This window comes from Dictyostelium discoideum (assembly GCF_000004695.1).
Source record: "Dictyostelium discoideum AX4 chromosome 3 chromosome, whole genome shotgun sequence".
In the NCBI taxonomy this organism is placed as follows: domain Eukaryota; phylum Evosea; class Eumycetozoa; order Dictyosteliales; family Dictyosteliaceae; genus Dictyostelium; species Dictyostelium discoideum.
In genome coordinates, this window is record NC_007089.4 from 1932520 (window position 1) to 1945879 (window position 13360).

Here is a 13360-nt window from a genome sequence, read left to right on the forward strand (position 1 = left end):
TACTAATATATAAATATATAAAAATAAATGGAAGAAGAAACCAAAGTAGTTAAAAAAGTTACTGGACCAGCCAAACCTCAAAAATTAAGATCAATTGATGTTGAATTAGCTCAAAAATTAAATACTGGTAGTAGCCAAACCAAATCATCAGCACTCTATAAATTAAGATCTGTTGTAAAGAATGAAAAATTAACAGAAATTCAATTATTAAAAATTTGGAAAGGTTTATTTTTAAGTATGTAAAAAAAAAAAAAAAAAAAATACACACAAATATATTCTAATATTATTATTATTTTTTAGGTTTATATAATACAGATAAACCAATTGTCCAAGAAGAATTTTCAAGAGATATTTCAAAATTAACAACTTATTTTAAAGATTATAAAGATTCATTAATGTTTATAAAATGTTTTTTCATTATTTTACAAAAACATTGGGATTACATAGACAAATATCGTGTTGATAAATTCTATTCATTGGTACGTAAAATGTTGAATTCATCATTCCAAATTTTAAAGAAAAGAAACGCACAACATGAAGAAGGAAGTGAGGAAGAGGAAGCAAGATTAGCATTGAATGAGCAGATTTATAGTGGTTTAGTGAAAATCTTTAAGAGTACCGTATTGAATACATCATCCGATTCAACTACAAATACAAATGGTGTCTTACTTCATTTCGCTGATATCTATTTAGAAGAATTATTTAAAGTGACACAAGGTCATATGGAACCAATTAATTTGACTAAAATTTTATTACCATTTGTAAACTTTTTAACAAAGAGTGAAGATGACGTATCTTGTAAACGTATCAAAGAAAGAGTTTTCGATCGTCTCTTAACAACTTATTCACCATTTGATAAAAAAGATGCTTATTATTTACCAAAAGTTGGTGTTTCCTCTTCAACTCCTGAAATTTTCCCAACTGATTATGAAATGTTTTCAAAATTATTCTTTAAATGTGCTTCTTCAAAGTAAATATTTATTAATTTACAAATATATATAATATATAAATATAATTAAATACTAATTTAACTCTTTTTTTTTTTTTTTTTTATTATTCCCAGAGATACATTAGAACAAAATAGAAAAACACTTTATGGTTTAAAAAATCAATTCAAGAGAGCACAAGCAGCATTAGAAGAATTAGAAGAATTAGCAGATAATATAGTTTTAGATGAAAATGGTGATATCGTTGAAAATCCAAATGTAAATCCAGAAGATTTACAAGGTGATGATAGTGATGATAGTGATGAAGAGTTTGATGTTGATCAAATGGATAGTGAGGATAGTGGTGAAGGTGAATTTGATGATGAAATCGATGCCGATGATGCTGAGGAATTAGATGATGATGATGATGAAGAATTTGATGAAGAATTGGATGAAGAAGATGAGGAAGAAGAAGAGGAAGAGGAAGAGGAAGTTCCACCACCACCACCAACAAAAAATTTAAAATCAAAACCATCACCAGTTACTCAAAAAAATAAACAACAACAACAACAACCACCAGCAAAACCAGCACCAATTACTAAAAAACAACAACAATCACCAGCTAAACCAACTCAAGTTACTAAAAAACAACAATCACCAGCAAAACCAACACCAGTTACTAAAAAACAACAATCACCAGTCAAACCAACTTCACCAAAAGTTGTCAAAAAACCAACAAGAAAATAAAACTTTAGAAAATAAATAAAAATAAAAAAAATAAAAAAAAATATAAAAAATCCATTACACTATTTATTATTTTATTCATTTTTTGTGTTATTTCTAAATTTTATACTTATCTGTTGTTTTTTTTTTTTTTTTAATTTAAAAAATAATTCAAATTTAGTAATTACTCAATTAAATATTAAAAACAAATATCCAACACATTTTATGTTAAAAAATTTAATTTTATTTTTTTTTTTTATTTTTTTTTTTTATTTTTAATTTGGCTAACATGGACTGCATTAAAAAATTTAATTTTAATTTTTTTTTTTTTTTTTTCATTTTAAAATTTTTCATTTAAATTACTAAATGAACCCACAGATTACTACAACTTCTTCTTCTTCTTCTTCTTCTTTTTCTTCTTCAACACCAATACTAACACCAACACCAACTAAAATAAAAGTAACAACAAATAATAATAATACATCACCAAATACTACAACTTTAAATACATCAACAACACACAACAATACAACATCAACGACAGAAAATGATAATACTAATTGTGAAAAGAAAAAGAATAAACCAATAAAAATAAAAAGAGATAATGGAGTTATCATTAATAATAATGTATCACTTTCAAAAGCTAGAAAACAATTTGGTTCAATAAAATTTGAAGATTTTATTATTGTTGAACAACAACCAACAACTACCGCCACCACAACAACTGGTGTAAACACAACATCAACCACTACTACCAATACAACCTCATCAATACCGACAGAAAAACTTAAAAAGAAGAAGAATTTCTTAATAAAAGATGAAAAACCTCCAAAACCAACTAGATTAAAAAGAGATATACAACTATTCACTTCAATTAAAGAAAACTATACAAAAGAAAAACAATTACAAAAAGAAGAAAATAAAATAAATATAGAAAATCAATCTGAAAAAACAAATATTTCAATTGAAAATCATGAGAATACTGATGAAAATCTGGAAAATAATGTAAAAAGCCTTGAACAACAACAACAACAACAACAACAACAACAACCACAAGTTCAACAACAAGTCCAACAACAAGTTCAACAACAAAATTTTCAAGAATATATAAATCAAATTTTACCAAATAATGATATAAATAATACTTGTAAAGAATTAATTGGAATATTAAGAAAATTTCAAGAGAAATCATATTTAAATAATCCAGATAAACCAAAAAAAAGATATATTTGTGGATTAAGAGAAACTTTAAAATTTGTAGAATCAAATAAAGTCTCATGTGTAATTATAACACCAACCATTGAAGAGAATGGTGCATTAAATAAAATTGTTGAAGATATAGTTAGAATGTGTAAATCAAGATCTATTCTATACACGTTTGCATTATCAAGTAGATCATTAGGTAAATTAATAGGTAAAACAATTAAAATCACTGTATTGGGTATATTAGATTATGATGGTGCAAATGAAATCTATCAAAAATTATTCACTCAAACAAAACAATCTAGAGATGAATTCTTTAAAATTCAAAATATATTAAAGTTAAAAGAAAAAGAAGAAAAAGAACTTGAAAAAGTAGAAAAAGTACAAAAAGAAGAAAATCATATAGAAAATACAACAACGGCAACAACAACAACAACAACTACTACTACTACCATTACAACAAATAATATACCTAAAAAATCAATACTAATTGTAGATGATGAAAAAATAAAATTAATGTTAGAAAGAAAAGAAAATATTGAGCAATATAAAGAGATTGAAACATTGTATAAAGAAGAGAAAAAGGAATTTAAAAAACAATATAAAGAACAACAAAAGGAGTTTCAAGTAATTAGACAACAAAAGAAAGAATTGGAAGAAAAAAAAGAACAAGAAAGAAAGAGACTTCAAAGATTAAAGCAAAAAGATATAAAACAACAACCACAACCACAACAACAAAATCAAAATCCAAAAAAATTAAATTTTGGAAATAATAACAACACAACATTACAAAAAGATGTTTCTGATCAATTATTATATGATAACACTAATGAAGTAATTCATTCTCAAACAAACAGCAAAACAACTGAAAAATCAAATAATAAAAAAAAAAATAAAAAATAATCTATATATATGATTTTATTTATAAAATTTTTTTTAAAAAAGATATGTTTAATTAAAAGGGTATTCATTGAAACAAAACAAATCAATAAATAAAAATAAAAAATAAAATAAAATAAAATATTTAGGAGATCCCCCACTAAAAATAAAAAATACTTCATTTTCTAAAAAAAAAAAAAAAAAATCAGTTTTTTTTTTACAGTGGGAGATATTTTTTTTTTTTTTTTTTTTTTTTTAAAAAAATCGAATTAAAATAATTTTCATCGAATTAAACCCTCTTTACTTTAATTATTTTTAATTTTTTTTTTTTTTTTTTTTTTTTTTTTTTCTTGGGCAATTCCTTTTTTTAAGTTTTTTTTTTTTTAACTAATTTTCTACTCAGCATCCTAATTTGAGAAATGAATAAAATGTTTTTTAAAATATTTATACTAATAATTTTAATTAATTTTATAAGTGGTAGGTTTCTTTTTTTTTTTTCTTTTTTTTTTTTCGTTTTTTATTTTTTTGATCTTAACATTTTTTTTTTTTTTTTTATTAAAAATCAAGTTTGCAAATCATTTTATAGTGTAACAACGAATGAATTTAAAGTTTCAGACCTTTCAGATTATTATAATGGAGGACCTAGTGATTATTATTCAACTGGATCTCAAGCTTATTGTTCAAAATTTTTTTTTGCTTTAGTTGAACCATTAACAAATATTTTACCAAAACAAGCAATCAATGGAGTCAATTATGCAAATGGTTCAAGTGATTCAAGAGTATTTCAATTATATTTAGTTTCTAATTCATTAGGTACAACTTATTATAATATTATTATTCAAGATTATAATTCAAACAATTATACAATACAACAATTTTTTAAATTAGAATGTACTTGTAAGTATTTCTTTTCTTTTAATTTTTATTTATTATCATTTATTTAATTTTATTTTACTATAGTTTTTTTAATTTTTTTTTTTAATTTTTTTTTTTTATAAAATAAATAGTACCACCAGATCCAATTATAACAAATGTAACAAATAATCAATTATACAAATATCCATTTAGAGGTTTATATTATACTTTGGTAAAATTTGAAAATTTGGAGAAACCATTTAAAGTTAATTATATGGATTTTGTTTATCAAAAATATTCAAATGGTTTTCAACCATATTCATTTTCTGGTGCAATTGATAAATTTTTTGTCTCAAAATTTTTAATTTCTCCAACTTCTGTTTTTTCAAATGATAATATTATTGTAAACAATTCATATAGTTCATTTTCTTCAAAATTTAATGATTATATTTTAAAACCTTATTTTACAAAGAGTAAGTTTTTTTTTTTTTTTTTTTTTTTTTTTTTTTAAATCACAATTTAATCACAATTTAATTAATTTATTATTATTTTTTTAAAATAGATACATCTTTTGCTGGTAATATAATTGTTTCAAATTTTAATAAATATCCAAGTGATTGTACAGTTTTACCATATGGACAATGCGTAGTTTTAATAGATTTAATAATGAATTCTACAAATTATTATTTATTATCAAATAATACTAATTTGGGAAATCCACAATTAGTTTCAGGTACTGAATTAAGTGGTAAATACTATTTATCGATTCCTCCAAGATTTGGATCATCAGGAGGTGTTTCAATTGGTTCTTTTGAAAATGGATTATATACAAGGTATATTTTAAACTTTCCAGTAGCTTATACTTATCCTCCAGCTCCAGCAATAGTTAATTCTGTTTTTACATTACAAACTCTAGATGGCAAAACAGTTCAATTTGGTGGTCAACTAAATAATTCTTTCCCATATTTTGGTGATTTATATTTTTCAAATAAAAAAGGTGGACCAAATAGACCAAATACAAAAGCACCATCTTGCTATCCTTATCTTGGTGGTACAAAAGATAAATTAATGTTTTCCTTAATCTTACCAATATCAAGTTATTCAAGATCAGTTTCACCCTATATGGCAATCTCTTATACGTTTATGAATTTAGTTGGTACAAATTTTAATTTGGTGACACAAATAACACCAACTTTAACTGGTGATACAACACCTCCAGTAATTGAAAATTTTGAAATCTTTGAAAATCCTTCAAATCCTGATGAAGTTATAATTAGAATGGATATTACCGATCAAGTTAGTGGTGTTCGTTATGTTGAAATTTCGTGTGGTTTTGGTTCATTACAAACCTATATTTACAGAGGTGATTCCACAGATTTAGTTGAAGGTACTATTTTTAGTGGTGTTTATCAATTTTCAATACCAAAATACTATACACGTGACCGTATTTCCATGTATATAGTTGATAATGCTATCAATGTTCTTTACCTTTCAACTTATTCAGTATATAAGGGATTAAAAAGAGTTGAACCTTTCCCATATCCAGTAATAACACTTTTAGATATTGGTAATGTTTACTTTGAAAAGAATGATTTAGATCTATCAAATAATGGTGCTGATAATATTCTATATATTCAATTAAAGAATAATACTATAAAGAATCTATCATTCTCTTTGGTACCATTTTTTAATATTGAAGATAAAACACCAGATTTAACTATTGCAAATGAAGATTATTTCTATGGCAACCGTAAAAATTATCAAAGTAAATGGAATGAAACTTTACAATTGTATCAAATTGAATTCACAATTCCAGCTCGTTTACCAACTGGTGTGCTATCATATAATATAAATCCAGTTGAAAATTTAAATAGTGCGGTATTATACTCAATGTTTGGTACAAATAGTGAATTAAGAGTAAAAAGTAATGATTGTGATATAATGGGACCAATTGTTAGCTCTTTTCAAGTGACTCCAAGTTCAACAGTCACCATTCCAATTTCACCAACTCAATCTACAATGATTGGTTTTAACTTTTTAATTGAGGATCATTTAAATGGTATCAATAGTGTTTATATCACAATTGCTTCAAATCTTGATTTAGTTGGTTATGAATTTAAATTTGAAAATATTACAGGTACTCCATTACAATATTCTGTTGATGCAAAATTCCCAATTCATTCATATGATAAACCACAAACATATACCATTTCAAATTTTAAAACAATTGATGGCCAAGGTTTCGTTGCAGAGTATCCAAATTTGGTAAAAGTTAATCCATTGTTTAAATTTATAAATAGTGGTCAAATATCAATTTCAACCATCAATGATGTGATTGGAAATTATATTCAAGATACCACACCACCACTTTTAACAAGTTGGAATGTTTCAAAACAAACAGTACAAGATTTGGATAATATCTTGTTATTTGATTTCACAATTGAAGATTTAGAATCTGGTGTTTCAATTGTAAATAATCCATCAGTTATAATAGTTTGTGATAATAGTTTACTAATTGAAGGTAAATCAGAGATTATTTCAACAGTTCCAAATAGCAACAATCAATACATTAATAAATCCATAACTTATAGAGCTAAAATTACAGTACCATTTTTATTTGGTTATCCAAATGGTATCTCTTTAGGATTATACGGTATTTATGATAATCATCGTAATTTAAATGGTTTTGATGCAAAGAAATTAAATTCATTAGGTTTTCAATTTTTTGTAAATGCTCCATATGGTCAAAGTAATTCAATCATTACTTCATTATTCTATAATAGTGATGGTTTTATTATTATTGAAGGTTTGAAATTTGGTATTAATCCAAAAGTTAAATTAATTAATACTCTATCAGGTGAAACTGTTATAAAAGCAATCCCAACTCCATACATTAATAAAACCATTATCTATTTAGATGCAATCGAATTTAGAAGTTCTTCACTTTCAAATGGTTTTAGAGTATATGTATCAAATAATGGTGTAGATTTTTCAAATGATTTATTTGTTACCTTACCTGTAATTCCAACTGAATCACCAACACAAACTCAAACACCAACACAAACTCAAACACCAACACAAACTCAAACACAAACACCAACACAAACTCAAACACAAACACAAACACCAACACCAACACAAACTCAAACACCATTACCAACAAATACACCATCACCGTGCAAAGGTAATCCAATTTGTGGTGGTAATGATCAAGGTAAATGTACAAAATTAGGATGTGTTTGTATATTACCTTATTTTGGTGATGATTGTTCATCAAAGGTTATTATTGACATTAAGCCAACAGTTAATGAAACCCAACCACAAGTTACTATACCATATGAGCAAATTAATACAAAAGCAAAGGTATCAAGTTTAGTTTCAGTCTATTCTCTAAGAGAAATTGATTTTAATGGTAAAATAAAAAATGAATACCTTCTCGGGGAATGGGATTATGAAGTTCTCTCTGATAATGAATTTAAATATTCAACTGAAATCATTAATAAAAACAATGCATCAAGTAGTACTAGCATCATTGCAATTATTAAAAAATTTGAAACTACAACTGATATAGTTTTTGCAAATGAAAAGATAACGATGCTACCATCAACAATGAAATATTATATCAACATTTCAAATTATCAATTCATTAATGAATTACATAATTTAAATTTAGTTATGTACACATCGATATCAACATCCCAAACTGATGACGTTTGTTCAGCTAGTAGTTTTGGTGATTCATCATCACAATTGTCATCTCAATATATAAAGATTCAAATCAATGACGTCAGTCTCTATGGTGAATTCATTAAACGTGCTATAGTTGATGGTAGAATCATTGGGGTTTCCAATAGAAAACTAGATGAGGAATTATCATTAAATACTGGTAATAATGCACACACTTTTATTGCTATTGAAATTCCAAATTATAAAGATTCAATTGAATTGGATCCAAACTTTAGTGTACTATTAGAATCAAATTCACCAACTGATAATTCAATTTGCAATAGCAATAATTCTGGTTTATCTAAAACCCAATTAATTGGTATCATTATTGGTTCAGTTTTCTTTGCTGTTGTTATTGCAATTGGTGTTACTTATTTAGTTTTTAGAAATTCAACTTCACTTCGTATTAAAGCAAGATCTTTTAAATTAAAACCATTTAAAAAATAATTTGTTAAAATACAAAATAAATAAATAAATTAAAATTTGTATAATTGTAATAAATATAGTTATCAATTTCCATTTCCATTTTTTTTTTTATTTTTTTTTTTTTTATTTCTAAAGTCTCAAAAAGGTAAAACAAAATTAATTCTGATGAAAAATTATAAATCAAATAAATAAAAAAAATTGTTTATTACTTTGTTTTAAATCTACACATATAGATATATTTTTTTTTTTTTTAAAAAAAAAATTTTATTATCATTATTTTTATTTTTTATTTTTATATAAATTAAAATTTAATTACCAAAAGATTGAAGTTTAAATTCATTTAAAAGTGGAGCAACAATTGTAAAAATTGAAGGACTATTTTTTGAAAGATTTGTAAAGAAATCAGAGAGATATTTAAGTAATTCAATATGATAGATTGGATCAGATTTTGAAATGATTTCAAAGGCATCTTCAGTGAATTCATCTTGTAAGTATTGGGCAAGATCATCATTATCATCATCACCAGCATAATCGATCATATGAGCGTATTCTTCAGCAGGGGCAAAACCATTTTCATCAACATTTGGATATCTCTTTGAAGTGGTTTCTTCATCATCTTCATCATCTTCATCCTCATCATCATCATAGTCTTCATCAGAATCGTGATGATCTTGTGGTGTTGAATTTGCAGTACCATTTGAATTTTTAGCTAATTCCTCTTTCTCCAATTTAACAGTCTCTAAAAGATTTTCCATTATTTTGTTAAAGAGATTTACTTTTGTCCATTCTTCATTTAAACCGCCATTATATTGACTTTTCTTTCTTCTAATATCACGAGTTGAACGATCTGGAATGATTTGTCTACCATCAATATTGATTGATTCTAAACGTGGATCATTTAAAGATACCAATGTACACATCGCAACGACTGAAACGTTATTTTCAAGTTTTGATGTCATTTCTAAATGATATTTTTGCCATTCATTTAAAACAAACACAAGTGCACTACCATTACCATTTGGACCAGGAATAGCGGCTAAATAATCGATGATTGTAGTTTTATGTTGAATGATTAAACGAGCGAAAACTGAAGAGAAAGCTCTCTTTGTTGATGGTAATTTACAATTGTAAAATGCTTGAAGTGTAGATTCAAACAATGGTACTGTTTGAGCACCAATGATTTCACTATGTTTAACTAAAAGAGCACTGATGATTGATGGTACTTCAACATGAACCAATTCATCAGTTTCAAAGAGTACACGTCTTAAAACCAAAAACAAACCATGTAAACCATTGATAGTGGTTGTTGTTGGTGTTGGTGTTGGTGGTGTTGCAGATTGAGTATTTGAAGCACTAGTAAAAGTCCATTTCAACAAGAGATCGGATGAAGTTTTATAAACGAATGGTAAGAGAGTACATAATGATGCCTTGAGAATACCTCTATTGGCTTGACAATCGCAAGTTAATAGAATATTTAAAATTGGTGAAAACAATTGATCCAAAAGGAATGAATCAATTTGTTGATCAACATTTGCAATCAATAGAGAGAGTACATCGGCAGCGGAATCGGCAATAGGATTGTACATTGGGTTTGTGTAATCGGAAAGGATGATATTTAGAGTTGGAATCATACGTTGTAAAATACCAGGATAAGATTTTGGACAAGCACAAATGATTTGGAAAATCTCTTTCAAAGCATCGCTAAACATTGGATCATTTCCATAGTTTATCCAAGCTTGTGAAAGATGAGGTATTAATAATGGTTCCAATTTGCCAGTGATATCCTTATCGATTTTAACCAACATTTTAATACAATCCAACACCAATAATAAACTATCCTCTGACAATTGATTAATCATTGAAATCAATGCTTGAACTGTGGATGGAATATAATCTACAATGGATTGAGCGGAAATCTTTGGAGCAAAACTACCAATTGCCATAACAGCAGTTAATTTCAAAGTGACTGGAATATTTTGAGTGATTAAAACGACTGCTTGGTTAAAGAATGGTAATGAAATTGAAGGATCGACTAATTTTGCAAATTTACTAGCACAAATCAATGAACGACCACGTAAAATCAAAGATCCTTGATCATTCTCATTGAGTGTACCTTGAAAATCTTGAATTAAATTGGTTGAAAGGAATGAAACTGCATCAAATTGTTTAATCTTTGATAATTGTTGAGATGAATCACAAAGGGCAACCAATGCAGCCTCTCTAATTTTCCACCATGAATTTGTATTTTTGCTGTTTTTATTCTTTTCCTCTTGTGCTTTTATTAATGTCTCTGAAATGACTTCAAAGAGATATTTTGAACCTTCAGATTTATAAGTTTCACACATTGATTGAACCAATGAAGTTGAGACAACTCTTGGAGTATAAGTGGTATCATCTTCATTCTCTAAGAATAAATTTGGATCACTATCCCAAAGTTCAACCAATTCATAGTTCATTTGCATATATTGAATAGAGTTTGCAAAGATTGGTTTCAAAAAAGGTTTGAATAATGGTGCCAATGTTTGATTGGAAACGATTTGTTGCATGAAATCAAAGATTGATGATACTAAACGATCGATCTTTGTGATACCTTCCTCTACGAAATTAGAAACTATACCATGCACTGGATTGATTTCAACCTTTTCATAGATTGGATAACAATTGTTAAAGAGTGTCCAAATTGGTGGTAGTATCTCTTGAATATATTTCGAGGTTTTCTTTGGGAAATCTTGAATTAACATTGTGAAGATCTCAACCATCGCTGACATTATAGTGAAATAATGATTGATATGTGGTGAACCTAAATCCAATACCCTTGATAAATGTCCCGTAAAAATGGGTACCCATGTTGAAATGAATGGAAATAATGCCTTTGACAAACCTTTGGTTACACCCTTCATATAGGTTAAATGAGTCACTGTTGATCTAAATACATTAATAATTCTAATATGAATCATTGGATCAATATCTTTACCTAATAACTCTGAAAATACTGGATAAACTTGTTTAATTAATATTTCAATTTGTTCTTCTGATATATTACCATCTTGTGGATCACATAATAATTCTAAACATCTAATTACACCATGTAATAAATCATTATTATTATTATTATTTGTATCATTATTATTTACTCTATTTAAACATCCAATTAATTCGTCAACTAATTCTGGCCAATCATGTGGCCATTCATATGCTCCAATTTTCGCAATACACATTGCCTATTATTAAATAATAAAATAAATATAATAAATATATATAAACAATATTGTTGTTGTTGTTGTTGTTCACCTATTAATTATATTTTTTTTGAAAAACTTACAATTGCTGTACGAATTTTTGAAGATGGATCTGATAAACATGGTGATAATAATTTTTTAATTTCGGTTTTTTCTTCTTTTGTTAAAACTCTATATTCTTTTGGTTGTTGTTGTTGTTGTTGTTGTAATTTCATTTGTTGTAATTGAATTTTTTCATGTTCATTTAAATTATCATCACCTTCTTCATCAGATTGAGAATCATTAAATTCATTCCAATGTTTACTAATATATTTCTTTAATAGGATACCTGAAAATTGTCTATGAACCATATCAAATTGTTTATCGCTTGCTAACTTTGCTAATACAACTCCAAATCCAATTTCGTTGGTAATCTCTTCTAATTTATTTTCATAATGTTTATTCAATTTTGGATCATTCAATCCATTTATTAATTCTATAACATTCTCTATTGTAATTGTCATCGTTTTGCTTATGGTTATGGTACTACTCTTTTTTTTTTTTTTTTAAATTAAAATCGAGTGAAAACCGACGAAGGATTAAAAAAAAAAAAAAAAAAAAAAAAAAAAAAAAAAAAAAAAACAAAATTTTTAAAAAAAAAAATAAATAAAAAAAAAAAAAAATAAATAAAAATAAAAATATCAATGGGTGCAAACAAATCAATGAATATTTCAATTTTTTTTTTAACTTTAAATTTATTTTGCATAACTAAATGATGAATTTTTTTTTTTTGTTATTATTATTTTTCATTATTTTGTTTTTGTTGATAATATTTCAATATGTTATTATTATTATTATTATTATTATTGGTTGGTTAATATTTGAGTTTTATCTTCACCATCAGTGGATGACCCCACTATATTCTTTCCTTTGATAATTAAGTAAGTAAACTTTTACTGTTCCCTTTAGGTAAATGTTACATTCTCCAAGATTATCACGATTTTTAATTCCAAGAACTTGGCACTTTTTAATTTCTAATATTCATTGAAACATCCGAGTTTTTTCATTTGGTACAACGGAACACTTTACACCTTTTACTTGTGAAAAATATTTTTGAATTGGTTCCCTTTAATTTTATTTTATCAATTTGTTTCTTTTTTGTTTTGTTGTTGTTGTTGTTGTGCTTGTTACTAAAATATTTTTTCAAAAATTTTGTTTTTTTTTTTTTTTTTTTTTTTTCCCAGATTCCATTATATTTTTTTATTTTATTTTTTATTTTTAAAATTTTCTTTATTTGAAAGAAGTGATCTTTTATTGTAATCCATTTTAATTTTTTTATTTTTTAATTTAAAAATTTTTTTTTTTTTTTTTTTTTTTTTTCAATTTTTTAATTTTATTTTTTTA

General features: G+C 25.6%; 4 protein-coding genes across 4 annotated transcripts; 3 read left to right on the plus strand and 1 right to left on the minus strand.

Moving 5' to 3' along the window:
- Window positions 1-27: 27 nt before the first annotated feature.
- DDB_G0279321 (hypothetical protein) lies at window positions 28-1673 on the plus strand (the record flags this gene model as incomplete). Its single annotated transcript, XM_636700.1, has 3 exons — window positions 28-235; window positions 301-970; window positions 1064-1673. 3 exons carry the CDS (start codon window positions 28-30, stop codon window positions 1671-1673), a joined length of 1488 nt encoding a protein of 495 aa, XP_641792.1.
- Window positions 1674-2015: 342 nt separating this feature from the next.
- On the plus strand, window positions 2016-3755 carry DDB_G0279323 (hypothetical protein; the record flags this gene model as incomplete). The annotated part of the gene is made up of 1 exon (XM_636701.1): window positions 2016-3755. One exon carries the CDS (start codon window positions 2016-2018, stop codon window positions 3753-3755), a length of 1740 nt encoding a protein of 579 aa, XP_641793.1.
- Window positions 3756-4159: 404 nt separating this feature from the next.
- Window positions 4160-8759, plus strand: DDB_G0279325 (hypothetical protein; the record flags this gene model as incomplete). Its single annotated transcript, XM_636702.1, has 4 exons — window positions 4160-4208; window positions 4299-4628; window positions 4739-5059; window positions 5149-8759. The coding sequence occupies 4 exons, from the start codon at window positions 4160-4162 to the stop codon at window positions 8757-8759; spliced, it is 4311 nt and encodes a 1436-aa protein (XP_641794.1).
- Window positions 8760-9046: 287 nt separating this feature from the next.
- cnrP (importin 9) lies at window positions 9047-12480 on the minus strand (the record flags this gene model as incomplete). Its single annotated transcript, XM_636703.1, has 2 exons — window positions 9047-11959; window positions 12061-12480. The coding sequence occupies 2 exons, from the start codon at window positions 12478-12480 to the stop codon at window positions 9047-9049; spliced, it is 3333 nt and encodes a 1110-aa protein (XP_641795.1).
- Between the last annotated feature and the right edge of the window lie 880 nt (window positions 12481-13360).